The sequence below is a fragment of the Rhizopus delemar genome, genomic scaffold, assembly GCF_000149305.1.
Source record: "Rhizopus delemar RA 99-880 supercont3.5 genomic scaffold, whole genome shotgun sequence".
Taxonomy (NCBI): Eukaryota; Fungi; Mucoromycota; class Mucoromycetes; order Mucorales; family Rhizopodaceae; genus Rhizopus; species Rhizopus delemar.
The window spans coordinates 2,861,450-2,888,823 of record NW_027137831.1 but is presented as its reverse complement, the minus strand read 5'-3'; the positions used below and the strand labels follow the sequence as shown (position 1 = coordinate 2,888,823).

Below are 27,374 nucleotides of genomic sequence, written 5' to 3'. Positions count from 1 at the left end.
ATCCTCAAGATTTGTTCTCTGATGTCAGTGCGATCGTGACACGAGAGTACGCAGTCGCATTTCATACTTTTTTTTTTGTAAGGGCTATTACGCCAGTTTTATTAATAAAATTTAATAATGGAAAGTCACGCATAAGATAGGGGGTGAAGTCCCGACGATCAGTACATTGGATAGGATGCATGGATCAGAGAGATAATCCATTAGAGGAAAAGGCTTACAGACGAGACTCGCATGTGTTGATCCTGAATGGATAAAAGAATGGAGTGAAAAACGATGTCGGGAACAAACGGCACTCCATCATAAATGAGCCGCCAGTGAGCTTTCTATAGACCTAGGAGTGTACAGCCAATAATGCTATCATGGTTAATCAATGCTCAAGCACTGACGAGGAAAACGTAGATCGTAAAGGGCTTGTAGAATTATTTATAAATTAGTTTCGCAACCAAAATAAAGAACCCATGTCTGTGTTCACACTTGAAATTTGGCGAGGACAGGAGACAAAGAAATGTCCTGGGTCTTCAGCGATTGTTGGTTGGTCACAGAGGCGATAGAAAGAGGAACAAAGATCAGGTACAATCTTGTGAACAAGAGCAGCACAAGGCAACTTTCGGTGGAGTAGGCGATACCAAGGGTTGCGAGCTACCAGTGGAACCGGCTGACTCCAGAAAGAGCGCCAAAAAGAGGCAGGACAGGTACGCACTACAGAGGAAGAGGAAAAAGAACGCAAAATACGGGTGCGACGAACTCGATGAAAAGGTTTTGAAGAAACCATTTGTGTTTGTATATCAATGAATTCTATCAATAAACTTTTCAGGAGTGAGTCAAAGCAATCATTAGCGCCATTCAATGGCGAACGGGATGCAGACGGAAGGCAATGGAGTGCAGAAAAAGGTACCAATGAAACCGCACCAGAGCTAATCCAACGCATAAGCGTGTTTACACGATCATATCCAATCATAACAGGCCGAGGATCCACGGTCGACGCCTTTAGGAGGAGACACATAAGTCCTTAAAAACAAAAGCATTAGAAATCAAAAAGGAATCAAAAGATCATTGCTCTGCTATTGAAACAATAGACAACCAGGGTATTACCGCTGACAGAGGAAGTGTTAAAGAGAGGTGGAGTGACACAAGATAAAGTTGACCAAATGTCGCTTTAAGAGCCATTGCGATTGCTGAAGGATCAAGTAGGGCGTCGAAAGCCTTGAACAGGGTAGAACAGATACTTGGCTTAGAAGAATGGAGAAGGCCATGACGCACAGGAGGGAAAAGGAAGGGCAATCGTTGGTCAAACAGAGCCACAAGTGATGTACTAGCCATGTGAGCCGCAATCCATTGAGAAACCATTGTAGGTGGGGATGTATGCTGTAACAAGGGGGTTGATCAACGAAATTGGAGTGCCAGTTGTTGAACATACGGATCCAGAATGCCTTTTGTAAAAGGTAAACAAACTATATCGAACGAAACAGGAGGAAAAGCATGAATAAAGATTTTACCGCATCAAGAAATCTCAGAGTCGATCCACATTAGAACATGGGATAGTTCAAGAAATGGGAGTTGACCTTCAGAGACAAGAGTGGGCGTGATCTCAAGGGTGGCGTAACCAGAGCCGAGAAAAGTGTCGGTATCGGCGTTCCTCATGATCCCAATATCACGTAGAACACTCTACTTGCTGACTGTAGCAGTCAATCCGGCCAGCAGTTCTTTTGGTCGAAGCCAAGAAAGTCTCTGAAGATTTATTTTTTTGATAATAGAACCGGGCATGAGGCCCACAGCGGGACAAATGATAATGTCCATTATCCAACTGAAGACTCTTAGCAATTGCCTCATTCTTATTTTCCTCATTGTCGAAATTAATTGCCAGATAGCGATTAGCACCAGACTTGTGGACCAATTGACCCACAACATAATGAAATTGATAAAAGGCGAGTTTGTATAAAGTACGTTCAGACTCTTTACGGGTGGTTACATCAAAGAAAAGTGAACCGGGAAATTGTGACACTCCCCAATAGACAGTATCAATAACTACGGGAACTGCATCCTGAGAAATTTCTGTTGATGAATTGGTAGAAGGTGACAGAGATGGCTCATTCGGTACATGAACTAAACTTTCCTGAATTTTAGTTGCAAATCGGTGTACTTTAGAGTACGACACGGACTTGGGTTGTTTGGCATTTGATTGGGAGCTCGTGAATGGGCTGGAAGGAGCTAAGGTACCACTTTTGTCAGGTGGCTTATTTGCAGAGTGCGAAAGAAACATGATAGTTCATACATTGGTTGCAGTCACTCTGTAAAACAACGAGTGATACATTTCTAGTCTGGTAGAAAAGCAGACCTCCCCCGCCCCCTTTTTTTTCGAATCGGGTTTGCTGACATGGATGATGGCTTGATTGATTTTGGTCTGTTGATCGCATGCCCAACATTAGAGAAACAATGTAGGTTACTTTTCATGTTGGTGACGTTTGAATGCTCTTGAGATCATCTGGTTGAGTGATTGCAATTCTTTAAGGGTTGATGGACGTCCATCAAAAGATGATTTAAATTCCTGTCAGCAAAAAGGAAGCTTCTCTTTTTCTAGTCTTTTATTATTTTACCTTTTATTCTTTCTTGTTTTTGCCCTCCTCTTGTTCTATCATGTCATGCTACTGTCATAAAATAGAACTGAATTGATAGATGCAAAAGTTTTTTTTTCTTTTTTATTAAATAAATATTTTTTTTGTGGGTGTTTGTGTAAACGCAATACTTAACGATCCATTTCCAATTGAATAAAAGTAGATAGTTCACTTGTGTCTCTTTTAAGCCAATTATCTAATAATCTCTTTAATAAATGACGTTTAAATGTAGATTTATGGATTAATAACTCGGATATTCTTTGCACTGCGCATTCTACATGATTCTCTGTTAGCAACTTGTTGACTACAGCAGCACCCATCAGATCAAAGCAAGCAGATATCGTATTGTGAATTAACTGTGATGTTTTCTTGTTGTTATTGTTTGCCATGAGCTTATATCCAGTGTATTCCAAGAATGCCTTTATGTTATCAGCCAATGTAAATGTGACTTCACGACAATAACTAGGAAAAGATTGATCCAAACTGGACAATAAACGAACCATGAAAGCAGAAGTAACCATCTTGTTTGTATTTCTTGAATTAGCAGAAACAAAGACGGTGTGATGAAAGATGACATCGACTGCTATTCTGATTCTATTCCTAATGTCAATATCTTCAATCAACACAAATTGATGTTTATAAGATGAGATTCCTTTGATGATATTATTATGAAGCGCTTGTTCTCTTGTCCACAACTTGTCATTATTTATTTGTAAATCATGACGATGACGATCCTTCTCCTTTTGGCTGATACAAAATAAATGCTGTACATCTTGTATAGAAAGTTGATTGGATAAGGCTTCTAGTGAGATCAAGGCAGCTCTACATTGAAGTTTCATACAATCATGTTCTATTTCAATTTTCCAAAGTGTGCCAATCACAGTGGAAGCAAACAATCTGAGATCAGAACTTGTTTGTACCAGAACCCATAAATCTATTAAATCCAAAAATTGTGTGAGAATGTATAATAAGAGTTCATTTGGTAATGATAGCAATCTGCTTGTATTAGACATAAAGAGAGAGAGAGAGAGAGAGAGAGAAAAGGAGAAGAAAAGAAAGAAAAGAAGAGAGAAAAAAAAAAAAAAAAAAAAAGAAAAAAAAGGGGGATGGGGAGTGAAAGGGGGTTGAAGGGTCTATAAAAAGATAAATAATATTGTATGTCATCAACCCTCACTCTCTATTTCCTATTGTTTTAAATTTTTGTTATTGTTATGGTTCTTGCTTTAATGTAAACATAATTATTTATAAGCTGATCAGAGTCATTGACTGTTTGTACCTATTTTTAATAATACTTTATTGCTATTTAAACTACTCGTTGCATCTCATAAAAATGATTGTTATCTTGCGAATAAACAAATAAATACAGTCCACTTTTTGAATTTATAAATCATTACACCTCTTTTTCCTATTTCATCACTTTATGAAGACAATCAAAAGAAATCGAATGATTCGCCTTTTCTTGATCCTCAGTTTTAGTCACCAACTCATTTGTCTTGATGCTACTTTATTTAATCACTGTCACACATACTAAACAGTGCCCTACTTGACCATCATCTTATCCTTTCAAGAAATCGCGAGGTATAAAACAAAAGGATTTGTTTTTTACGATAGTTTATAATGACTGTACGAATTAGATACAACATACACTTCAATAGACCTGACAACGAACCCTGTACCATCCTTGGCTTATCTTTTCAATTTTACAACGCACCCTTTTGTTATTGTAAACTCCACCCTTACTACTCTTATAAAACATTTCAAAAGGAGATAAGGTCTGCCCTGCTTAAAATTCTTGGCGACATCAGCATCATGTTTTCTTGTAGGCAATGTTCATTCAAATGGCCTTGACCTCCTTCCCCCTCTCCCCCTTTTTGTTGATGAAAAATGTATTATCAATTGTTTATTTTGTAAACATCTGTTTATGAAGTCATGGAAAAAAAGGGGGGGGGAGGGGAAGGAAGGCGGGGAAAAATATCCGTTTCTTTACCAATAAAAGATCTTAAAGTATAGGCTGAGTTACATCAAAAATAATTTTATGGTTTCGCATCATGGCCGCAGAGCCGCGCTCCTCCCCGCTTTCCTTATATACAATCACCTATTCTTTTTCTTTCTTTCTTTCTTCTTCTCTATTCATTATTAAAATATGGCAGCATTTATGAAGAAAAAATTGGGTGAATTCGCTGGATTTGGTGATCCAAAGCTACTTCCACCATCCGACTTTCTATCAGACGATTGCTCAGGTTGTTCAGATCCATGCTCTGAACACAAAGAATACCCATCTTATTTACATATCGATCAAGATCTTCCTATCTTGGGATCTGTTAAACCCTATGGAAGACATATCATTATTTCTACTGGATTATCTGACTGGCCAAAATACATTGAGTCTGACAAGGACACGTTTGCAGCAAGTTTATATGAAGCTGAATGCAACACAAGGTCAAAACAAACTTGGAAGAACTTGGTGACCAATTCAAATATGCTGTCCACTTTCTCTACTTTACGGGATGGTTATGATGTTTTGCTGTATCCTGACAATATCTTGGTTTCCAATGTCACACAGAGCAGAGCTCAAGATTTTTATGACATCTTTGTCAACGTGCCTTTACCGACTGGCCCTGTTCGACATGAAGAAATAAAGCATGAAAGGATGGGTTATATGAAGGTGCAAAAATCTCCCTACAAAAATCTCTTGCTGCTGTGTTCTCATAAGAAAAGAGACAAACGATGTGGCGTGACAGCTCCGATATTAGCACAAGAGCTAGATCATGTCTTGAGAGATAAAGGATTGGATGAGTACGATGCTGGGGTTCTTTTAGTGAGCCATATTGGAGGTAATAAGACGATGTATGCCTAAAACAAGCAACTAAATCAGTTGCTAGGTCATAAATTTGCTGGTAACGTGGTATGTTATATAAATCAAGGCACAAAGGGCATTTGGTATGGAAGAGTGAAAACGTGTCATGTTGCTTCTATTGTAGAAGAGACAGTGATCAAAGGAAAGGTGATCAAGGACCTGTATCGTGGTGCGATGGATAATAGCTTTGAAAACCAAGCTTCACGATCCATCTTGAGATGGTAAGAAATCAAGCAGACACAAACCACGATTTTATATAATCCAACCCTGTTTCTCTTGGGATCAACCCATCCCTTTCTTTTCTGTATTCTATCTCCCTTTTGTTCCTGTTAATAAAGATCAAATAAATCCAATGTTATCATAAGCATGTGTAATTAGAAAGGCTTATAAAAATAGACTTGAACATGTTTTGTGTATGCAAACAAAAAGTGGAGTTTAAACAAGACAACATATAATTTCTATTAAAGGAAATCAACAAAAGTTTCACACAACAATTACATCAAATCTGATTTCTCCTTTTTCTTTTTTCTTTCTTCTTTCCTCATGTCACTACCTTCTTCACCTGCACCTATTTATCAAGCTAGCAACTTATTTCAAACAAAAGGAAAATTAAACAACAAAGCACTTGAAGCATTAGAACCTAATTTAAGAAGGGTGTCATCTGTACCCAACACAAAAGAATATTTTGCTAATCCACAATCACAATCCACACCCACTACACCACCGCTACAGAAAATTACCTTACGCCCTTCTTATTCATTACACAAGGAAGAAGCTCAAGTTGGACCGAGTGATTTTGAAAAGATTCGAATGTTGGGAAAAGGAGATGTTGGAAAAGTATATCTTGTCAAACATAAATCGACCGAGAAATTGTATGCTCTGAAAGGTAAAACCCTGTTTAAAAACTAGTGGATGATTCTCTGACTCGATCTCTTGATAGTTTTGTCAAAGAAAGAGATGATCAAGCGAAACAAGATCAAAAGAGCTTTGGCAGAACAAGCTATTTTATCCACAGCCAATCATCCTTTTATTGTTCCTCTCTATCACTCCTTTCAATCTCAAGACAATCTTTATTTTTGCTTGGAGTTTTGTGTCGGTGGTGAATTCTTTAGGGCCTTACAGAATAGGCCTGGAAGGATATTAAAGGAGAATGAAGCTAAATTTTATGCGGCAGAGGTAGTGGCCGCACTAGAGTACCTGCACCTGATGGGGATCGTGTTTAGAGACTTGAAACCAGAGAGTAAGAGGGTTCATTTGAAATCAAGAGACTGATGGCTTTATTAGATATCTTGTTACATGAATCGGGTCATCTCATGTTATCAGATTTCGATCTCTCCATACAATCGTCTTCTGTTACACCACCTACCTTCGTACGACCCAGTTCTCCATTTTCTGTAAGCATCATTTTCAGCATCGGATGATTGTACTGACTTTTTACTTGAAGAAACAGCCAATGATAAATACTCGAATGAACCTTAGGACGAATTCGTTTGTGGGTACTGAAGGTAGGTTAGATAGAATTGATATCATCAAGAAATGGACTTTACTCATTTAGGTTTAATATAGAATATTTGGCACCTGAAGTCATTCGAGGAGAAGGACATTCATGCTCAGTAGATTGGTGGACGTTGGGTATCTTTGTCTATGAGATGCTTGTAAGTTGACATGGATAACATATACAAATGACTTATATATATATTCATAGTGTGGATACACGCCATTTAAAGGAAGAACAAGAGAAGGCACATTTGAATTGATTTTGAATGAACCCGTTGAATTTCCAGACAATGCTTATTTTCAAACACTCTCCAGCCACTGTAAAGGCTTTGTACGTAAATTGTTAAACAAGAATCAAAAGAAGCGACTTGGATCTCGTGCTGGCGCAAGTGAAGTCAAGTCTCATCCATTCTTTAATACCATTAATTTTGCTTTATTACGCAACATGAAACCACCCATCATCCCATCCAAAGCTCAACCGATACGAGCGGTGCATTTCAATCGAATCAAGGAAAGCGTTAGTTTTGAATTAGAAAGTACATCGGATCATTCTGTGGATGATAATGATCCATTTGGTTCCTTTAGTTCAGGTAAATAACACGTTTTATTTTCCTTTGATCTTTTTATAACCATGTCTCCTTTAGTTACTATTCAGCGGTGATTATGTCTAATGATGATGTAATGTAAAATCGGATAATGAAAAATAAAAAGTGCAAGCAAGAGAGAGAAGAAAAGAGGGAAAGAAAAAAGCTTAAACAATCAAATCAACAGAATTTATTGTTGATAAAACCTTTGAACTTTTCACAGTGGTACATAACAAGACTTTTTTTTTATCCCAAAATTTCAGTGTATCAGCTGTAAGAAAAAAAAAAAAAAGCAACAAATCTTCATGATCGAATTACGCTCAGGTACTCTGAAAATTGATCCTTTCTTACAGCCAATCATATCGAATTTCCGATGTTAACATAAAAGCAGCATTTTTTCTCTTTTTTTTTTTTTTCTTTTATAATTTTGCTGCATAATACATTAAAAACCATGATTTCATCCGATAAAAAACAAAGTTCACTAAAACCCATAGATGGTCATTTTTCTATGGTTCGGTAAAGCACCTTGGTTTTCTAAGTTGAATTGATTTATTAAAGAGTTTGACTGTTAGTAACTTTTACTTGGCTGATGTCATTACATTGATGAATGGTATCTGTGGCATTCAATCCATCTTGAGTTCCATGCGCTATTTAATAACAAATGATGTGCAAGATTTATATACAGCCATGTTCTTTATGCCTTGTGGTATGCTGTTCGATTTCTTGGATGGTCGTGTGGCTCGTTGGAGAAATAATTCATCCTTGCTTGGACAAGAGTTGGATAGCTTAGCTGATTTGGTATTGTTTACATAAAACATGCTGAGCTCATGAATAATCTTTTCCCCTGTAGATTTCTTTTGGCATGGCTCCTGCTGCTTTAGCTTTTGCAGGTAAAGTGATGAAGGTAAAAAAAAAGAGAGACCCTTATAAGGTTTATAGTCGGTATGCGTACTTGTCTTGACACTTTTGCATTGTCATACTTTGTCTGCTGTGGCATCGCACGTCTTGCGCGTTACAATGCCACCGTGGCCCTAGCCCCAAAAGACGCGACAGGCAAGGTCAATTACTTTGAGGGAACACCAATACCTACCACCTTAGCATTGGTGGCTTGTATCGCTTGCTTTGTTCGATGTGATTTATACATGGATGCTTTACCTGGTTCAGTCATTCGACTCCTTGACCGCTGGGAGCTCCATCCATTTGTTTTGGCTTATGTCTTGAGTGGAACGCTGATGATTTCAAAGACGCTTCGTATTCCAAAGCCCTGAGATCTATTTAGTGTATACACATACCCTCACCGAAGCATAAATAAAATACACGTACTACGTAGAATACTACAAATAGTATAAAAAAGATTTGAAAAAGGAAAATAATATTGGTCACAAAGAGTAGTGGTTGATTAAAGTATAGATCTTTAAATTCAAACAGGGGAATATTTTATTTTCATGTGATTGATTATCCTTTTGTTCACCTACAGTGTTTGCTGCTCAGATACCAAGGTTGGCGAAAGAAGGACAAGTGATATGGCAAGAACTCTTTGAGCTACCTTTGGTTTATTTGAAATTATAATAAATAGGATACATGATTATTTATCACAACAGACTGTCTCTTCAATTTTATGTTTATCCAAACGATTCGTCGTATCATGCACACAACTGAAGCCATGTCTTGTCACAGTGCCAACTCTGTCCTGGGTCCTGACAGCAGCCGCGCCATCTTTTTCTTTCCTTTTCGCATCGATAGCCCCAAACGAAGAAAATGTCTTTAGAGATTATTGTTGACTTTGCTCGCGTCTTTGATAAAACTATCTTAGTACGCCTGCCTATCTTGGACCAAGCTGCTTTTTTTTTTTTTTTTTTTTTCATATTGAAATAAAAGGCAGCTTTGTCAATCTCTGTATCAAAATTGCCATTCTGCATTTCCTAATCTATATAAACTTTATCTTATCCTTCATTATGCTGGCCAATTTGATAAAATCTGGATAGGAAATTGTCACTTTAAGATTTCTTGTCATTTTTATTTCTGCATAGAGTGTTTTGGTTTTAGCATTGTATTATGCACCCAATGAGAGTCTAATTTTTCTTGTCATCGCTCTTTGTGTTTGCTTGAATGCTTTGTGAGAAGAAATGAGAATGGTAGATATTAGGAATGACTGTTGATCATAATAAAATCATTTGAATTATTTGTTACAAATGTATCAAATTAGACGAAATATGACATGTCTTCTGGATTGAAAAACACAGTGTATACTACACATTCAAAAAAGAAATACAGTACTGTTGTGCCTTTGAATGACCTTTAGTGTACAATCCACTTTTTTTTTTAAACAACCTTCTTCCTGATGCTTTGGCTTATACACAGACATTCTCCATTTGTGTCGACCCTTTCAGCTTTCTACCTCCTTCCCTAGGTTGTTCATGCTCTCGAAACGGTTTGATCCTATAAAGTCTGCTAGGGCCATCGCTTTATTTACTCCTTCTCACCCATCAGAAGTAACCCAAATAGAATTCCCTGTGACTGTAGAAAAATAAATTAATGAAGGCTATCGATGACCCTTATTTAGAAGACTGATATGGAATATAACAAGCAATACTATGATTTGAAACATAAAAAATATATTAGCGCAAGGTTAATATCCTTTTTGCTTCAGGAGAGGATGTTTTCTTTAATTTGACATTATTATTTAATTAACACCACATTTATTTTGTTGATCTTTTTGTTTTTATATTTCTCTCAGTGCGTGTTTGCCATTTCTATTTTTGTCATGTAACAAGATTTAGCATGAACCCAGCCAGCTATTTTTAGAATTAATATACATTTACTAATAACGAGCCACTTGAATAAAAATTATTCATCTAATAAGCAACGCTGTTTTGAGCTATTACTTGTTCATATGAGAAGAAAGCCAAGGGTGAAACACTAGTTACTTTTATATGAAACCCCTGCATATTTTCATCTCCAAAGCACCTTTTTATTTATTCAGAAAGTCTCATCCCTTATTCCTATATTTAATAATTTAGCGCGTCTTTTTCTTTTTATCAAACTCGAATCTACAGGCATAACTCTGTGTCGACTTGTAGACTTAATGATCTCAAATTACTGATTTTGTTATATTCAAGCCAAGGTTTTAACAGGCTTAAATATATCTTCATTATAACTTTAAACTTATTTTCTGAAAGAAAAACAAATGGCCCATTTTCTTTAAACATCTTGAAAACTATAAATGGAATGCCTTGAGACAACGAATTGAAACTTTATTACAACTTTCCCTTATTCTCTTTAAATTCATTACAGCGCCAAATTTAGAACAGTCTATTTTATTCTTAGCATTAGCCCAGGATAGTTCAATAGGATTCAGCTCTGGATAGTAGTATGGAAGAAAAAGAGATCAGTAAGCTCTATTCACAATTAACATTCCAGTTTCTTTGGCTTTACAGGTAGAGCAATTGTCCATAACGGACGCGTCTTTCTTTTTTGATAAAGTAGAGAAACTAATAAAGTGAGTAGGCATTTAATTGACAAAACAAACATTGAACTATCGCTTGTTTTTATTTTGTTTTGAATAAGCAAACTTTTTAAATTCTTTCATTTTGCATCATACTCGTGATTTGGAAAATGTGCTTTGGTTTAAATAGGGAGTGAGAGAAGCTGCATGATGAAAAAGCTTTTGGGCTCTTTGGGAAGACTCGAGTAATCAGTTATCAATGCATGAGCCATCATCTTCATTTTTGTTATTTTTAAGAGCAAAAGCATCCATAATTTCAATCATACAATTTACAATTTCTTTTGTAAACCAAACGAGTACCAAACGCGGAAAAACCCGAGAACTAGGGACTTTGACGTCAGAAGGAGCCTTCAACTTCTTTGTATGCTCAATTCTACATGCATATCCGTTCGGCTAACGAGAACATCATCTGCATAAGCAAAGGACTTTAACTAAAAGAAAATGTAAATTATCTACATGATTATCCTTGGTCATTGAGGATTTACCCCAGAGGAGTGGTTGCCAGAAAATTTACGATTATATCGCAATGCAAAAGAGAATTCGTGAAAGAGAGGATCCAGAGATGGTGTACGTAGAAAGAGAATAAAAGCAACGTTGAGCAATAGTAGACAGAATGGATCACTTTGGAAAAGACCGTGTTGGGTTATAAATGGATTCATTAAATCTATTAACGTCGATGTGAACATTGGTAGAAGAGAACAGTCGAATCATAGTAGTGATAAATTGTGGTGGAACTCTAGAGTGATGGTGAATAAGATCTACGCTTTCTCCTGATCTAGTAAAAGCCCTTAATAGAGGAATGCTGCTGAGATGTAATCCTTTGCTTTTTTCATATAAAGTAAAAATTTGTGATCTTTAAAATTGTCTCATATATTGAATTCTTGCAAGCGAAATTTCATGTGCATTCGAGAAGTATTTGAATTTTGAATAATATTATCAAACCAGAAGGTGCTTGGTCTTGATGACATCAAGCCTCTCCCCTCTTTCCTATCCTCTCCAACAAGAAATATTTTCGCAATGGTTTTTCACAGTGGTCCTCAATCTCGCGTTTACAATAACTGAATCCTTCTTTCCTTTCATTCCTCGTCTGCACTTGGATTCGGCAATATGGATTGAATTTGGATGACAATGAGCGCATTTTAAAGAATGTAACTAGATATTTTTTATTCTCCTTGGAGTAAAGACCGGTGAATCAGAACTTTATTAAACAAGATACGATGGCTTTTGGTTGAATGCAATCGGAAATGATCATCCTTATTTTGAATTGTTTACTAGATGATGAGCATTATCTATTGTACAAACTATATAAAACTTTGCTTAAAATATATTTCCGAGCTCATTAAAGATCATGTTAGGAAAAAAAAAAGTTTTTACTTTGAACTAAAAGATTGATGCTTCTCTATACAATCCTCCCCTTGGCTCTCTAGTAAATGTCCACTTAAAGGTTCTAATGTTTCTTTTTTTAAAAGTTAACCGATATGTTTTTAATTATCCAAGTAATTTTCACGAAATCAATAGAATTTATGAAATCTGTTTATACAGTGTGATGTTTCTGAATATCGGATGCAGCAGTAAATATAGATGAGTCGTTGTTTTTGTAATCTACTTGACCTGTTTTCTTTTTTGTTCTTTTTAGTTACAAGTAGAATATTCAAAGGTGTCTGGAATAAGTACATTATTTCATTAAAAAGTTCATAATGCATCAACTCCACTTTTGAAACGAAAAGAGAGAAATCCTTTGACAATTAAAACTGAACATAGGAAATTTCTTTTTTTTTTATATATTATCAATCGAACTAGTGATAGCAATAACATGAATCCTATAAATTTCTTTCTTTTCTCTTTTCCTTTTCACTCTTTACATTTTAATTCTTAAAAATGACTCTTGGATTTGACGAAGACCTTCCTAATGATGTTTACCACTACAATGAAATGCGTAAAAACATGAATTGGCAAAAGTCTGGTATTGCTTCTCTTCTGAAGCCTGCACCAGTTACTCAACATCTACCTTCATTTGATGCGAATGGCAAACCTTGCTTTAAGGCTTATCGTGGCTCTGGTAAATTAGATGGAAAATATGCTTTGATTACTGGTAAGAGAATGACAAGAAGGGTCTTATTCATTTATTAATTACTTAATATAGGTGCTGATAGTGGTATTGGTCGATCAATTGCAACCTTGTATGCTTTAGAAGGTGTGGCAGGTATCACGATTGTTTACCGCGATGAAAGAGAAGATGAAGATGCTACTTACACCAAGAATACGATTGAAGCACAAACCAAGTGCAAGGTTCATTTGATTGCTCGTGACATTGGTTATGAAAAGAATTGTCAAGAAATCCTTGATGCTCACATGCGAATGTTTGGTCGATTGGATATTCTTGTGAACAATGCTGCTGAACAACACAAGGTCATGCGTGTTGAAGATCTTGTTTGTGACACAGTTGAGAGAACTTTCCGAACGAATGGTAAGTGATCGTTTCAGGTTTGAACAAAGTCACTTATAATTCACAGTCTTTGGTCCTATCTTCATGACCAAGTTGGCTTGTAGTCATCTCAAGGCAGGTGGAGTGATCATCAACACGGCTTCTATTGCTGCTTATCGTGGTATGGATGTCTTGGTTGATTATTCTGCTACCAAAGGAGCTGTTGTCTCATTCACTCGTGCTCTCTCTCAACAATTAGCACCTCGTCGTATTCGTGTGAATGCTGTTGCCCCTGGACCTGTTTGGACCCCATTGATTCCCAACACGTTCACTCAAGAAGAAATTCAAAACTTTGGTTCTTTTCCTCCTTTCAAGAGACCTGCCCAGCCTTGTGAAATAGCTGCTTCTTTTGTCTTTTTAGCTTCAGATGATTCCTCCTTTATGACAGGGCAAGTTGTACACCCTAACGGTGGTACTGTCATTAACACTTGAATAAAAATTTTGAATTTTTTTAGGGGGGGAGTAACACCTTCCTGTTTTTGCAAAACATTAAAAAAGAAAATCTCGAGCTTAGTTTTATTTTCTTCTCCTTAATTTTTATTTATTTTATTTCTCCTGAAAATGAGTTTACTTTCAAAGTTGTTGTTATTGTAACCCTCGTGTATACCATTGTGTGATATATAAATCACAAGTAAAAAAAAAGGGGGGGAAACAGTCCATCTCTTTTTTTCTTTCTTTTATATAAATGATGACTACTACAATAGAAGATAATTTGTTTAATATATTTCCTCGACAATCAATCAATAATAATACTAATTTTCGTTCATCATTAACTACACCTGATCTTCTTAATTTACCAAGAAAATACAATAACAATAACAATAATTATTATTATAAAGCAAGAGCATTTTCAGATATATTACAAGCTCAACCCACACGTATTTCTTCTTCACCAGAAGGTTTAGATTTATTTCAATAGAAAAAAAAAATAATGAATGTAAAATTTAATACTTATTTTTAGCTGAGGCTATCGATCGATGCTTTGAAAACATTCAAAAATATGAACAAATGCTTGAACAAGTATCAGTCGCTAGTTTAGATCAAGATTTTAAAGATGAACTACAACACATCAATCGATGGTTTCAGTGTCGATCGGATGCTGAAAGAACGGCTGCACTTTACACTGTTGTTCAAAATGCTTCTCAAATACAAATACGCTTTCTTATCACTGTCTTGCAACAATTAGCTAATCAGGATTCTTATTCACTTTCTTCTTCTGCTGGTCAGGAAAATGGTAATCATCATAACAAAAAGTGTGCAAGAATTAATTGTTTCTTTTTATAAAAGTAAATTTATCTTTATTTGGTCAAAGCCGCTCTGTGATCGAAGAAGAGTCAAGGAAAAGACAATTCTATCGACAACGTAACACATTATCATCTGCACTTAGTGAACCCAACAGTAGCAGACGCAGCACTTTATCTCAACCCTTGGGCCTATCTCATCCTGGTCCTTTGTATGAAAAAGCTTTGGCGGCTAGAGCTCAATTACAAGCTATCAACAGTTCTTCGTCTTCTTCGGTGACTAATTCTACCGTTTCTTCTTCTTCTAATTCATCACTTCAAAGTAAACCCGACTTGTTTTCTCGTCCTACCACCAGATTTCGTACAACGACAGACAAATCTCTCTTTGTTAACCAAGAATGGCCCTTCCCAGACAAGTCGTCGGAAGAAAAGGATAATTGGAAATTTGGTTCGCTTTCAAAAAAGAAACAAGAAACATGGACGATTCAGGAAGAAAGCCCTGGATTATTGGATAATGCCCTGGAAAAGGCACATGCAAGGCTTATTAAAAATGATAAATTCACATCCTCCATGGCAGCATCATTTACTAAAACAACTGGTTTCGATAATAATGATATTGACAATGATAATGATAGTAACAGTGATACTCAGCAACTCACCGGGTTAGTCAGAAGACGTAAACGATCTTCACAAGCTCGTGCCTTGAAAGATAAAATTGCAGCAGAAACAGTCGATTTTGAACTAATGAAAGGTAAGCCTGTGAAAGTAAAAAATATAAAGGGGCTTTGTTTCTGATCTTATCTGTAGATGTTCAGGCTTGGTTAAGAAGTTTGAGACTACACAAGTATGGACATGCATTCATTGGCTTAGATTGGAAACAAGTCGTTCGTATGTCAGATCAAGACATGGTGGATGCTGGTGTTAATACAATCGGTGCAAGAAGGAAGCTACTAAAAGTATTTGAAAATGTTCAACGACATTGTATCGAAAATGTAAGCATCTCTTCTATCTCGATATTCACAAAACACTCATCTTTTTTCTTTCTATTTATAGTCTATTGAATATTAATTTACCGCTGTGTTCCCTTTTTATTTTATTTTACTAAAAAAAGTCTTTTTTTTTTTCTTTTTTTTTTTTTTTTTTAATCCTCTCTTTCATAATAATGTTAATTAAAACAGTTGCTTTGTTCATGACAATCACAGCAGCCTTTGCTTGTGAAATGGACTGTAGAAGAGGTGTCTCTCAAAATTTTGCTGCTTATTACATGCCTGTTGTTCAATCAACTGTTGACAATTTAGAATCTCAGCTGTCTTCTTCCATCCAAAGAATTTCTGTCCCTTCCACAATCACCAAGCAAGTGTCTGATGAAGAAATCCTCGGTGGAGTGCAAAGTGTAATCTATCAAAACATCAAAAACTTTGTGGGTGATGATACACTCAGGTCCAAGTTGGCCCAGGGCTTTTATCAAGTGATTTTCAATGAGGCACTTCCCTACAAAGGAGATTGCAACAACCCAAAGAGATTGACTAGAAAGATGCCGCCTGCGGGTGAAAGTTGGACAATGGAAGAATGTAAGATAATAAAGTGGATAGGACAAGTGATATTAATGAAAAAATAGGTGAAAAGATGGATTATCGTTGTGGCAATCCACCTTCTATCTGTCACTTTTTAGATGATGTCAAACAACGTTGTATTGGGCGCATGCGCAGACAACTTGGAGAATATGCTTCGTATGAAAATGGTACGCTTGTTAGAAGCTTAGTGAGAGATACTCGTAAATCAGTTTACAGCACATTGGCTCGCAGTGATCAGTCGACTGCTGATAAATCGGTAGATGTTTATGTGACAAAACTTGTTTCGTCCATCATCAGTACTTTAGACAAGTGGGTAGCTAATGATGTTGCTCAGATCTGTGAAACACCAGAGCAAGAGGAAGCTTGTAATAATTGGGATAATGAAATCAAGAAGGAAATCTTAAAGTGGCCTTAAATAAAGATGATTTTAAGAGGGAGCTTCAAATTAGATAAAAAAAAATATATAAAAGTAAGGGGAGGGGCTTTCAGTTTTTTTCTTTTTGCTTATCAGATATGAGCAACGATCATCAACGGAATAGCTTGAAACAAGCTTTATTTGCTGGTGCTTGTGCTGGTACTGCTGTAGATACCGTTCTTTTTCCTCTAGGTACCATAAAATACTACCATAACCTATCAGCTTATCTCGCCCTTTTTATTCAGACACGATCAAGACACGATTACAATCGCAACATGGGTTCATTGCTTCTGGTGGTTTTCGAGGCATTTATTCTGGTTTATTAAGTGCTGTTATTGGAAGCTCACCCAATGGTATATACACCACAACTGCCTGCTCTCCACTCACAGTCCTCTTTCTTTAGCTTCTTTATTTTTTGTAACTTATGAAGGTGTCAAACGTGTTCTTGGTACCTCAACCGAGTATACTCCCCTTATTCATATGGCAGCAGCCTCATGTGGTGAAACAGTTGCATGTACCATCCGAGTGCCGACAGAAGTCATCAAACAACGTATGCAGACCAAACAATTCAACAAAACATCCGCTGCTGTCTCTCACGTCCTACGTACAGAGGGTATCTTGGGTATGTACCGAGGATTTTTATCCACTGTCAGTCGAGAGATTCCATTCACTTGTATACAGTTTCCCTTGTACGAATACTTTAAGAGAACCTATGCAGCTGCCAAGGGTCGTCGCACGGAGCCTTATGAAGCTGCCATGATGGGATCTGTAGCGGGTGGTATTGCTGCAGCTGTCACAACGCCTTTGGATGTTTGTAAAACACGTATTATGTTGTCTCATAAAGTAAGCATGAATGATTTATGTAGAGTGTACTAAAGGCGACATGTGTAGAATCAATCTTCTGGAAAGCATTATAGCGGTATTGTATCTACCATGAAACGTATAGCAAGTGAAGAAGGAACTAGAGCCTTATTCTCTGGTATTGGGCCTCGTGTGATGTGGATATCGATCGGTGGAAGTATATTCTTGGGTGTTTATGAGAAAGCGCTTAAAACTTTTGTACAGCTTCGTATCTTGGAAGATTAAAAGTCACTTTTTTTTTTTTTAATGAACACATCACTTGTAAAAGCTATTCTTACATTCACTCAATTATTAAAAGAAGCCAAAACACCTTCTGTGGCTACTTGGCAGCCACGCTTTATAACACAATGTATTGATTGGTGTGTTTATATTGAAACTGAATTAGCTTTGTTATCTGAACAAGAATGTGAACAGATCCTGACATTAACACAGCAGCAGACACTAGATACCATTCCTACCTTGACCGAATTATTGGATGCCTTACACTGCTTTTTTCAGTTATTGTTACAAAATACTTTTCTAAGCAATTCACTGTATTTTTATATAATGAAGAACTATCAATTTCTTACTATACCAGAAAGGGACATCTTGGTCAAGGTAAGCGTAAAATAAACCGTATTAAAAGTTATTTATTTAAAATGTAAAAGGATTTAACAAATTTAGCACAAGAAGCGGCCACAAAGAATATATTAAAAGAAATGCTAGATGAATTGCATAAATAAACTCAGTTTTATTGTGTGATGTGTGTGTGTGTTAAAAAGAGAGAGGGGTATTTCAATACTTTATTTGGTAACTAGACAAACGCGTCAACATATATCAAGATCATATCCTCGCTTAAACTTACCACCAATGACACCACAAGCCAAACGATCACCAGCGTTACCTGTCGTAGGCGACAGTTCATGTCCACCAAGACCAAGATCATCTTCATCAGCATGGACAACAATCGTACGACTATAAAAGCGTTTAATAACAAGCTATGCTTTCCATTCTTCTTTATACCCAATAACAGTATAAGGGCCAATCAATTTGACTTGGGAATCTTTGATGTTCAAGCTAGCTTCGCCCGATGAACTGGCAGTGATATTACCCAAGTCACCAGCATGACGAATTTCTGCATCAGGTGCTCCATGCGTCTTGCCGTGAGGATTGTAATGAGGGCCAGCAGAGATGCAGCCTATGATCTTGTTAATGACAGGTGATTTGTTTGTTTAACTCATGTACCATTGGTATGATCACCAAATTCGTGAACATGGAAACCATGCTTTCCAGGCTTCAAACCAGTAAAGGAGGCTTCAACAAGAACAGGCTCATCTTCGGTAGATTGAGAAAATTTAACAACGCCAGAAACATTGTTTCCTTTAAGTACGGCAACTGCGTTAACCATTTTTTATATTTGAGAAAAAAGGATGAAATAAAAGCTTTCTAGTTTCATATATTCTTTTAATCTTATTTTTTAACGTCATTCATGCTTCATTCTATCGTAGCATTGGCCAATTATAATAACATGGGGTCTGTTTCGGTATGTGCAAAGCTTAACTAAACTTTATGCAAAACTTTATCCACAAAAAAAAAGACAAATAATGTAAATGCAACTGAAACTATTTTTTATTGAAGGGAAAAAAGGAATTATTGTTTGGCCATTGTGGTAAGGTTATATAAAGCAGGGTTATTATGAACAACCGCTGAAGTGGATGTGTTAGGGGTTGCTTGACTGGGAGATGGTTGAGAAGTGAGCAATTGATAGTTTGCAAGGATATTTCTTAATTGGTTATCATTTATCATGGTATTATGGCTTGTAACAGGAGCTTGATTTCCTACTAACTGTCCTAAAAGAGGATTACCATTCATTACCGTACTCAATAATTGTGCAATATTCGCTTGTGGCGATGATTGATTCTTGAGCGCTATAGGGACACTTAGATTTAGTTGAGGCAAAGAAGATGCAGCAGATGATGTATTTTTTGGGTTAATGCCGTTAATAAAGGTAGCTAATAGCTGAGATACAGTTGGCTGCTGCTGCTGCTGTGGTTGTTGTTGTGGTTGCTGTTGTGGTTGCTGCTTGTATTGTGTTTGTAATAATGCTTGATATTGCATAGAAGTAGGAGCAGCACTAGACCGATGATATTGCCTTACAGGATTAGGTTTAGCTTGTGATACATTATAGTTAGCTGGAAAAGTATTTGGTTCGACTGATGAAGGTAATGATTGAGCAGTAATTGTTGTTGGTGTATTAATAATAGAGCTAGATTGCATAGCTGAGACATGATTACTATTAAGAGTAGAAGTAGAGTTTGGATACGTGGACTTAAAGACAGAATGAGATATTGAACGCAAGACAATTTCAGCAGCTTGTTCACTCACTATACTATCGTATTCTATCATAAAAGTTAATAAAAGGACGTTACTTTGGTTGAAGCCGCTTACCATCATATCTAACACCTGTACCAATTTCATTTGGAGTAAATACTTGAATAGAAATTTTCCTTTGACTCTCGAGATCACGGTTTATTGTAGCCACAGCCTTTACACCTTCTCTTATCATTTGCTTTAAAAGGGACTCTCTAGTATTTGGGTATTGTAAATTAACTGTGGCTATAGAAATATTTTTCTTTCTAAATTGATTTTCAACAAATAAAATAAATTGTTTCGAGACATTATTCCATGCAATAATCTTAACCATTGGAACTTCAAGCTGAGAAAGATGACTATTGTCAACGTATTTTGCTTGTGGTTGCTGACGAAATTTTGACCACTTATGGTCTTCAAACCTTCGATGATTTTTGCCATTCGATTTGCTATTATCATTCATTACAGGATACCCTCTTTCTACCTTTTTACGGTATCTCTCTTCTTTACGAAGAAAGTGAGGCTTTGTACGGCAGACTTCCAATTCTATTAAAGGAATTAGGAGGGACTTTATGTCATTTGCTTTTACTTACCTAATACAAAGCCTTTAAATATCTTTCCGTTCTCACATTTTACAGCATTAGCACAAGTAGAGGGGTTATCAAATTGAACAAAGCCAAATGAATTTTTAAAGACAACTTCAAGCACATCACCATAAGTACTAAAATGAACCATCAAGTCTTGTTTATCGATTCGATCGGGAATTTGGCGTATCAACATACGGGACTCAGGAGAAATATTGTTCCAATCAGCAATACCTTTCGATTCAGGCAGCGCTCTTTTTTTGGTTGCCACTTGATAACGACCTGATTGGTCATCATCGTCATATTTACGTTTACAAAGTAAAGAATACTCATCAAACTCATCTAATTCTTTTTCTCGCTTTTTATTAGCGAAATTATTTTTTGTTGGCTGTGGCTGCTGCTGTTGTTGATGAGCACTTTTTTCTTCAGTTACTGTTTCCTTAGTATTCAGGTTATTATCATTGTTGGCAAATAATGCCAAGAAAAAGTCATCTACAACTGTTGGCTTATTGTTGTCAGTCATGTTTCTTTCAATGAGGGAAGTGATGGAAATTAAAAAAAAAAGGTTAAAAGCTAAATACTTTTGGAATGATGTGTTAAAAAAAAGAGGTAAAGCTATTAAAAAGAAAAATATATAAAAAAAAAACAGTTAAAAAAACTCTTGCTTTTTTTTAAAAAAAAGAAAATAAAAGAGAACTATAGATTTTCAAAGAAAAAAAATGCTTTTTAAGCTGAAATCTGGGAATGAATCAAACAATGCCGTATGCTTTGTTATTCGCACGTGATTGGATATGTTTTTGTTTCCTTATTTGCTTATAAACCATCATCATCAAGGTTTCTTTAAGGCAAATCTTCTTCTGATTCTTGTAAAACGAATTTCAGAGGAAAAGGTAGGCTGTAATGTAACACCTCATTTTTGCGTCACAAGCACTGTTGATGAGACATATCACTTGTCTTCATGTTAATTAGTCGATTTGGAAAGGGTAATACCTCGACAGGAATTTGGTGGATAACTTAACTCCCTTTTCAATACTGTAAAATGTATCTTAAATTTTTCTTTTTAAAGAAAAGCTACTCAGTCTCATTTTAGTAATTAAAATAGACCCTTTATTAAAATAACTTTCTTTATTAGTGAAAAGGTCATTGCTTTGTATGATTCGTAGTCTAAAGACATTAAAACATTTAATTTGATAAAGTGGTATTCTTTATTGTTCTGAATAAAGCCTTTCAGTCCCTCCCCTCCCCCCCCTTTTTTTTTTCTTTTAAAAGTCTACTAAATAAGAAACACTTTATTATTTTCATCTTATAAGCATGGTAATATTAGCACCGGATATTTTCATACCGTGCTTTTCGAGATCTTTATAGCCAGTATCAATAGCAGGAAGGGAGAGTTTACAAAGAAACTTTTTATTGAAATAATTATTACGAGCATTATTTATTTATGAAGCTGCTATTAGAAGAATAGTTTTCAATAAGAAATAATACTACAATAAAGCCAGTTTTAGTTACCTTGTTGTTCTGCTAATGATGCATCGGTATTTATTTGGTTATCAGAAGTCTCAGTCTCTTGATTCTTGGGGATCTCTTCCTTTTCTGAAGTCGATAGTTGTTGATCTGATACTTTTCTTTCTTTAGTTTCCCTTTGCTGCTCAGTTACATCATGACTACTACTGCTATTACTGGATGGCTGACATTGTTGTGGTGGTGAAGTGGTTGTGAGAGAATTAGGCAGGTTACTCATACCTAATTTCGCATTTAATTCTTCAACTTCTTTCATCAAGCGATATCCTTCTGTCCCTTGCATAGCAGCTATATTCAGCTTGTTTTTCAATTCCTCTACTTCCTTCAAAAGTAAAGCATTTTGTTGTTCGAGCTGAACAATCTTTTCTTCCATCTCATGAATGTGCTGCTTCTTTTTCTTGCGGCATTCTTTTGCTGCTTGCCTGTTTCGAAGCAATCGTCTTTGACGACGTTCGTCATTTGACATATTTCGAGTATTTTGTCTCTTGTTTCCCTGGGCGTCTTCTGGCATTGGGTGAGGTATCGATGGAGGTTGGGGAAGTTGATGAGGTGGTCCTGGAAGAGCGGTGATCACTGTGCCATTTTGAAATTGAAGCAAGTTGGATGCAAGTGCAGGAACAGCAATAGGAGCTACCATGGCTTGAGCCAGTGAAGAAGCAGTGAAGTTGGCGAGGTCATGTCCCTGAGCTTGAACATAGTGTTGAATGATTTGCTGCTGTTGAGATTCGCTTAATAAATGCATTCCTGGTGGAGGAACAGGTGGCGCATTGGCGATATTTAAAATAGTAGGTGGCTGTGGTTGGGCTTGTTGATTTTGCTCTCCTTCTTGCTGCTGCGATTGTACTGGTTGTTGGTCTTTGTTTGGCTGCTCTGATGGTTGCTGTGACACGATTGTTGTCTGTGGATGAGTCTGTTCTTCTTTTTGTACTATGTATTGCACTTGTTCACTACCAGTAGGCTGCTGTACATCATTTGTGTTACTTGTTTCATTATTATTTATCGTAGCCCTTTCTGATGTATTTTCTGAAGCATTTTGACTTTCTTTAGGTTCTGTGATGGTTGTTGTTGCCGCCGTTGTACCATTGTTGCTTTCAGTAGTATTATTTAATGCCTTTTCTGTTGGTTCATTTGATATATTGACGTTATCAAGCTTTACTATTTTAGTCTCTTTTTCAATTTCTTCTTCAGCTGGTCTCTTGAGTTCTTGTTTAATATTCTCGTTGTTTGAGAAGGTATTTTCTGTCATTTTTTTTTTTCCTGTAAAATTTAAATCAAAGACGGTGACGTTGCTATAATGATGTGAGTATGAATAACACGTTTTGTTTTGTTTATATACCTCCTGTTAATAAACCGCAAATAGAGGGATGGAAGGAAAAACAAAAAGGAATTTTTTAAGTACTTTTTGTAATTTTTTTTTTGTTTTGTTAAATATATCAACTATTTCTTTACTTTTTATTTCACTACAGTTCAAAGTTTTAATACTTTTTTCCTTTTATTGGATAGACTTCTCAGTCGGGAATACTTTACAATCTTTTTTGTGATGACGAAAAAGAAGTTGTCGACGTAATAAAAGAAAAAAGAAGTGATGACGCAAAAAAAATTTTTTTTTCCATTGGTTTTTATGACTTCAGGAATTCGGTATTCGAATTTATCGTGACTTTTTTATGTCGTAAGATTTCTTAATCGGGATGTTCATTTGACAAAAGTGGGACAAACGGTGAGAAAATAGTTAGGGGCAAGAAATCTGAATGGTTCAAGTCATCTGTAGAGCTTAATCTTTAACCTTAATAGAAGGTCATTTGTTTGTACTCAAGATCAGTTGTCCAAAACTTTTTATATTGAGTTCAGTAACTGCTTTGCTTAAGTTGTTTGATCCACTCTAAAAGAAACCTGTTCTGTGCAGGCTTACTAATTTTATAAATCAAGTCAATATGGCTTAAACTAGCTCAGTTATATACGGGAGTTATGATAAATTATTTGTTTGGTGAGACTAAAGGTTCTGTTTTTTATACTATCTTCATTCTACCCTTTTTAATGGTTTACTATCTTGTCTACCTAATAATATCATATGTATTCAGTACATCACATACTGTTATCTCCCGCTGACTTTTCTAGCTTGATCAATACAATTTGCTATGACAAAGATGGATCCATGAAGGGCACACCTCAACAGAGATTTTGATAGAATAAAAGGCACAAGTGGTAGGACCTGACAGGCCGTCCATAAAAAAGACATAATTTGCCGGACAATAGTTTGCTGATATTTCTTGAGCTTGTAGTTCAATCATGGATTAAATCTGAGCCTTAAGGCTGTTGCTTTGCCATGAAGAACAAATGATTGAATACACAGGAATTATCTCAACAGCTTTTGTTATAACCGTTATCAAGTTTCCTTACTGAAAAACAAAAGCCAAGTCTTCCCCTTCAGTTTCTGAAGAATTTGGATAGTTTAAAGTCAGGAGTCATAGAGTTGCATCCTTTGATGAATATTCAAGTGTTAAATTCATAAAATGTTTAGAATGTAAAGGAATACAAATAACTAGTATAAATCTGGGCATACAAACTTTAGAAAGCTGAGTAAAAAAAAAAAAACGAATTAAGCTGATATAAAACTATTATCTCTTTAAATACAAGAAATTAGTTCGAGCTGTGCTTAATGTACAAGACACTTTGAGAAAAATGCTGTTTGTATATCGAGTGATATTTAATAAAGAACAAAAATATGCCAGTGGGTAAGATTAAGAAACAAAAACAGTTAGCCAGGACCTGTTTAGGTATTTTTGCGTTTTTTGTATATTAATTTAATTTAGACAAAAGTTAATCAATTCTTTTTCGTGACATTCTTATCCTTTTTGCTTATTGATTACTTTTTTATAACAAGCTTACTAAAGCTATTTCTTTTTAGAATGCTGAATTCGCATAGAATTCAACTGCTCATCCCTTGTGGTGCATAGCGAATGATAGTAGCATATTTTACATGGCCAATTTAATTAAAATTACATACAGACAAAAGCCAGCCACTATGAATAACAACATGGTTACTGACATCAAATTATATAAAAGGAGTCTTGTTTATGAAAGTCTCTATCAGAAATCATTTTAAACATCAAAAAATGTATTTAACTCTTGTCTCATTTGGTTCGTTAATTATCTTTTCCCTTGTTTCTTCACTTCCTATTGCTTTTAATAATAACATGGAGAAAAAGAGTCTTTCTTTGACAAAGAAATCTTTATTGGATTCCATTTTACGACGAAATGATGCGGTAATGATTCCTCGTGGTGTTGATCTTGATGGTGGCTTGCTTGATCCTTTCTTGTAAGTCGTTGGTCCTGATATTGAAGGATGATTCTCAAAATAAAGGCCTTCATTTCTGATTTAATTGACAATTTCATAATTGCTGTAGTTTATTGAAAAGCATGCATGTTATTTCTTTAATCTTTTAAATACAATAAAGACCTTTTATTGATCTTTTTGAATCAAGTCTTCTTTTTCTAAAAGAAGTTTGCGTAAAAAATTTTAAAACTTGTGCTAATAATCTCTGAAGCATATTGTTGCTGATGTTCTATAGGGCTTTATCTCATCCTTAGTCTATATGTCTGCATTTTTAATCCTGTTGATAAACACATTCCAGAGATAGCTGTGCCCTAATTATACTACAGAAAATTATAAAATGGAAAGATATAAGGCTTGAATAAGAAATGAAGATTATAACAAACATAGAAAGATTGATTCCCATAAACAAATATAAAAGATATGCGATTTGTTTAATTTCTGGATAGATTTAAAGTTAATTGTGACAAAGCAAAGAAGGGTAATGAGGTATAGAATATAATAGCTTGTGCAGTGTAATTAAAAGGAGTACAGCCAACTATAAACAACATGATGTCAATAAACCTTCGAACAAAGCCAAGACGTTGAACTAAGAATTATTTACAACTCGGTTTCTCCAATACCGTAAATGAACAGATAACCATAAAATAGTTTACAAAACAGATTGGAAGAAAGAGATAGAAAGACAGCCAAGAAGCAAGTGAGGAAAAAATTCCTGAGTAAAATTACAAAAGATACAAGCAGAGAATGTCTCACCAGGCAAAATTTTGGACAATATACTTTACAGAGGCAAGGAGTATATGTTTGCACATACTAAAGCTCATTTTAACCAGTTTGTGAAACTTGAAGGCTTTTGCTTGCAAGTTACTGACATTTTGTACAGAACTTCACATATTATGTATAACAGAATAGCTTGAAAGAGTAGAAAGACGACACAGATAGATTTATTAAAGTATGTACAATAGATGAGAATGTACAAACACAATAGTCTACATATTTAACTATTTCGTATAAAAAGACAATTAATGAAACCCTAAATATTCTTTACCGCTTTTATTTCCATTTTCCAATCATGCAATTGGCTATCTGCTGAAGACCCTTAATGAGCTTACTGTAATCTCTGAGAAAATGGTCTTGACTTTTAACATAGTCAAAAAAAAACAAATATCTGGTATAAAGTTCAAGGCGAAATAAAAGCATGCCATTGTTTCATTGTTAAATTAAGAAAAACTATATTTCGCATAAAAATACAATAGACTTTTTTGATGTTTATGTAAAATTAGGTTGCCCTGAAATTAATAAGATCAAGCTAGTACGTCAGTGTAAATAAAATTAAAAAGCCGAATCAATTTCTAGAGACTAAAAAAAAACAGCAGCACTTGTCATTTCTTTTTCGTCTTTTTTTCTTGTTAAAAAAAATGAATACAAATACACCTTATAACCATTTACCCAAGCAACTCAAGAACCGTTACGTTATCCAAAGACATGGATTTTCATTGGCCAACAATGATAAACTCATCTGTTCCAACCCGGATATCGCGATTCCTCCAACGGGTGGTCCACTTGGTACTGGTTATGGTTTACATGAAAAGGGCAAGGTTCAAGTAAGAGAAGTAAGTTGAATAGAAAAGAGAGAGAGAGAGAAAAGAATACGGAAGCTAATGATGCTCTCTGCCAGTCGGCCACACGACTTTCAAAGCATCTTTTCCCTACCCAAGAATCCTCTAAGGATCAATCCGTTGTCATGTTTTGCTCTCCTTTCAAGAGAACGGTAGAGACAGCAGAAATCATCCAATCGGTCTTGAACGAAACTGCACTTGAGGGCAAAGTACAGGCACCTGTAAGGACACTCGAGCTGAGAGAACGTTGGTATGGTCAATTTGATATGACAACAGATGAAAACTACAAGGTATGCTGGATAGATGATGATGCCTCGCCCGATCACGGCGAAAATAGCC

General features: G+C 35.8%; 15 protein-coding genes across 15 annotated transcripts; 9 read left to right on the top strand and 6 right to left on the bottom strand.

The window, feature by feature from the left end:
* Positions 1-430: 430 nt before the first annotated feature.
* On the bottom strand, positions 431-1,347 carry RO3G_07826 (uncharacterized protein; the record flags this gene model as incomplete). Its single annotated transcript, XM_067662416.1, has 3 exons — positions 431-795; positions 896-914; positions 1,093-1,347. The coding sequence occupies 3 exons, from the start codon at positions 1,345-1,347 to the stop codon at positions 431-433; spliced, it is 639 nt and encodes a 212-aa protein (XP_067518517.1).
* A 304-nt stretch (positions 1,348-1,651) lies between these two features.
* RO3G_07825 (uncharacterized protein) lies at positions 1,652-2,260 on the bottom strand (the record flags this gene model as incomplete). The annotated part of the gene is made up of 1 exon (XM_067662415.1): positions 1,652-2,260. The coding sequence occupies one exon, from the start codon at positions 2,258-2,260 to the stop codon at positions 1,652-1,654; it is 609 nt and encodes a 202-aa protein (XP_067518516.1).
* A 483-nt stretch (positions 2,261-2,743) lies between these two features.
* On the bottom strand, positions 2,744-3,625 carry RO3G_07824 (uncharacterized protein; the record flags this gene model as incomplete). Its single annotated transcript, XM_067662414.1, has 1 exon — positions 2,744-3,625. The coding sequence occupies one exon, from the start codon at positions 3,623-3,625 to the stop codon at positions 2,744-2,746; it is 882 nt and encodes a 293-aa protein (XP_067518515.1).
* A 1,130-nt stretch (positions 3,626-4,755) lies between these two features.
* RO3G_07823 (uncharacterized protein) lies at positions 4,756-5,694 on the top strand (the record flags this gene model as incomplete). Its single annotated transcript, XM_067662413.1, has 2 exons — positions 4,756-5,446; positions 5,495-5,694. 2 exons carry the CDS (start codon positions 4,756-4,758, stop codon positions 5,692-5,694), a joined length of 891 nt encoding a protein of 296 aa, XP_067518514.1.
* Positions 5,695-6,012: 318 nt separating this feature from the next.
* On the top strand, positions 6,013-7,627 carry RO3G_07822 (uncharacterized protein; the record flags this gene model as incomplete). The annotated part of the gene is made up of 7 exons (XM_067662412.1): positions 6,013-6,355; positions 6,410-6,709; positions 6,754-6,863; positions 6,914-6,974; positions 7,036-7,124; positions 7,175-7,556; positions 7,611-7,627. The coding sequence occupies 7 exons, from the start codon at positions 6,013-6,015 to the stop codon at positions 7,625-7,627; spliced, it is 1,302 nt and encodes a 433-aa protein (XP_067518513.1).
* A 785-nt stretch (positions 7,628-8,412) lies between these two features.
* On the top strand, positions 8,413-8,818 carry RO3G_07821 (uncharacterized protein; the record flags this gene model as incomplete). The annotated part of the gene is made up of 2 exons (XM_067662411.1): positions 8,413-8,440; positions 8,490-8,818. 2 exons carry the CDS (start codon positions 8,413-8,415, stop codon positions 8,816-8,818), a joined length of 357 nt encoding a protein of 118 aa, XP_067518512.1.
* Positions 8,819-12,933: 4,115 nt separating this feature from the next.
* On the top strand, positions 12,934-13,972 carry RO3G_07820 (uncharacterized protein; the record flags this gene model as incomplete). Its single annotated transcript, XM_067662410.1, has 3 exons — positions 12,934-13,147; positions 13,199-13,522; positions 13,569-13,972. The coding sequence occupies 3 exons, from the start codon at positions 12,934-12,936 to the stop codon at positions 13,970-13,972; spliced, it is 942 nt and encodes a 313-aa protein (XP_067518511.1).
* A 576-nt stretch (positions 13,973-14,548) lies between these two features.
* RO3G_07819 (uncharacterized protein) lies at positions 14,549-15,606 on the top strand (the record flags this gene model as incomplete). The annotated part of the gene is made up of 3 exons (XM_067662409.1): positions 14,549-14,774; positions 14,828-15,546; positions 15,589-15,606. 3 exons carry the CDS (start codon positions 14,549-14,551, stop codon positions 15,604-15,606), a joined length of 963 nt encoding a protein of 320 aa, XP_067518510.1.
* Positions 15,607-15,943: 337 nt separating this feature from the next.
* Positions 15,944-16,770, top strand: RO3G_07818 (uncharacterized protein; the record flags this gene model as incomplete). The annotated part of the gene is made up of 2 exons (XM_067662408.1): positions 15,944-16,352; positions 16,400-16,770. The coding sequence occupies 2 exons, from the start codon at positions 15,944-15,946 to the stop codon at positions 16,768-16,770; spliced, it is 780 nt and encodes a 259-aa protein (XP_067518509.1).
* A 480-nt stretch (positions 16,771-17,250) lies between these two features.
* RO3G_07817 (uncharacterized protein) lies at positions 17,251-17,856 on the top strand (the record flags this gene model as incomplete). The annotated part of the gene is made up of 2 exons (XM_067662407.1): positions 17,251-17,613; positions 17,662-17,856. The coding sequence occupies 2 exons, from the start codon at positions 17,251-17,253 to the stop codon at positions 17,854-17,856; spliced, it is 558 nt and encodes a 185-aa protein (XP_067518508.1).
* Positions 17,857-18,413: 557 nt separating this feature from the next.
* On the bottom strand, positions 18,414-19,018 carry RO3G_07816 (copper/zinc superoxide dismutase; the record flags this gene model as incomplete). Its single annotated transcript, XM_067662406.1, has 4 exons — positions 18,414-18,424; positions 18,476-18,585; positions 18,634-18,808; positions 18,856-19,018. 4 exons carry the CDS (start codon positions 19,016-19,018, stop codon positions 18,414-18,416), a joined length of 459 nt encoding a protein of 152 aa, XP_067518507.1.
* Positions 19,019-19,330: 312 nt separating this feature from the next.
* RO3G_07815 (uncharacterized protein) lies at positions 19,331-21,087 on the bottom strand (the record flags this gene model as incomplete). The annotated part of the gene is made up of 4 exons (XM_067662405.1): positions 19,331-19,345; positions 19,453-20,009; positions 20,059-20,526; positions 20,574-21,087. 4 exons carry the CDS (start codon positions 21,085-21,087, stop codon positions 19,331-19,333), a joined length of 1,554 nt encoding a protein of 517 aa, XP_067518506.1.
* Positions 21,088-22,065: 978 nt separating this feature from the next.
* Positions 22,066-23,331, bottom strand: RO3G_07814 (uncharacterized protein; the record flags this gene model as incomplete). The annotated part of the gene is made up of 1 exon (XM_067662404.1): positions 22,066-23,331. The coding sequence occupies one exon, from the start codon at positions 23,329-23,331 to the stop codon at positions 22,066-22,068; it is 1,266 nt and encodes a 421-aa protein (XP_067518505.1).
* A 1,867-nt stretch (positions 23,332-25,198) lies between these two features.
* Positions 25,199-25,911, top strand: RO3G_07813 (uncharacterized protein; the record flags this gene model as incomplete). The annotated part of the gene is made up of 2 exons (XM_067662403.1): positions 25,199-25,401; positions 25,866-25,911. 2 exons carry the CDS (start codon positions 25,199-25,201, stop codon positions 25,909-25,911), a joined length of 249 nt encoding a protein of 82 aa, XP_067518504.1.
* Positions 25,912-26,834: 923 nt separating this feature from the next.
* On the top strand, positions 26,835-27,038 carry RO3G_07812 (uncharacterized protein; the record flags this gene model as incomplete). The annotated part of the gene is made up of 1 exon (XM_067662402.1): positions 26,835-27,038. One exon carries the CDS (start codon positions 26,835-26,837, stop codon positions 27,036-27,038), a length of 204 nt encoding a protein of 67 aa, XP_067518503.1.
* Between the last annotated feature and the right edge of the window lie 336 nt (positions 27,039-27,374).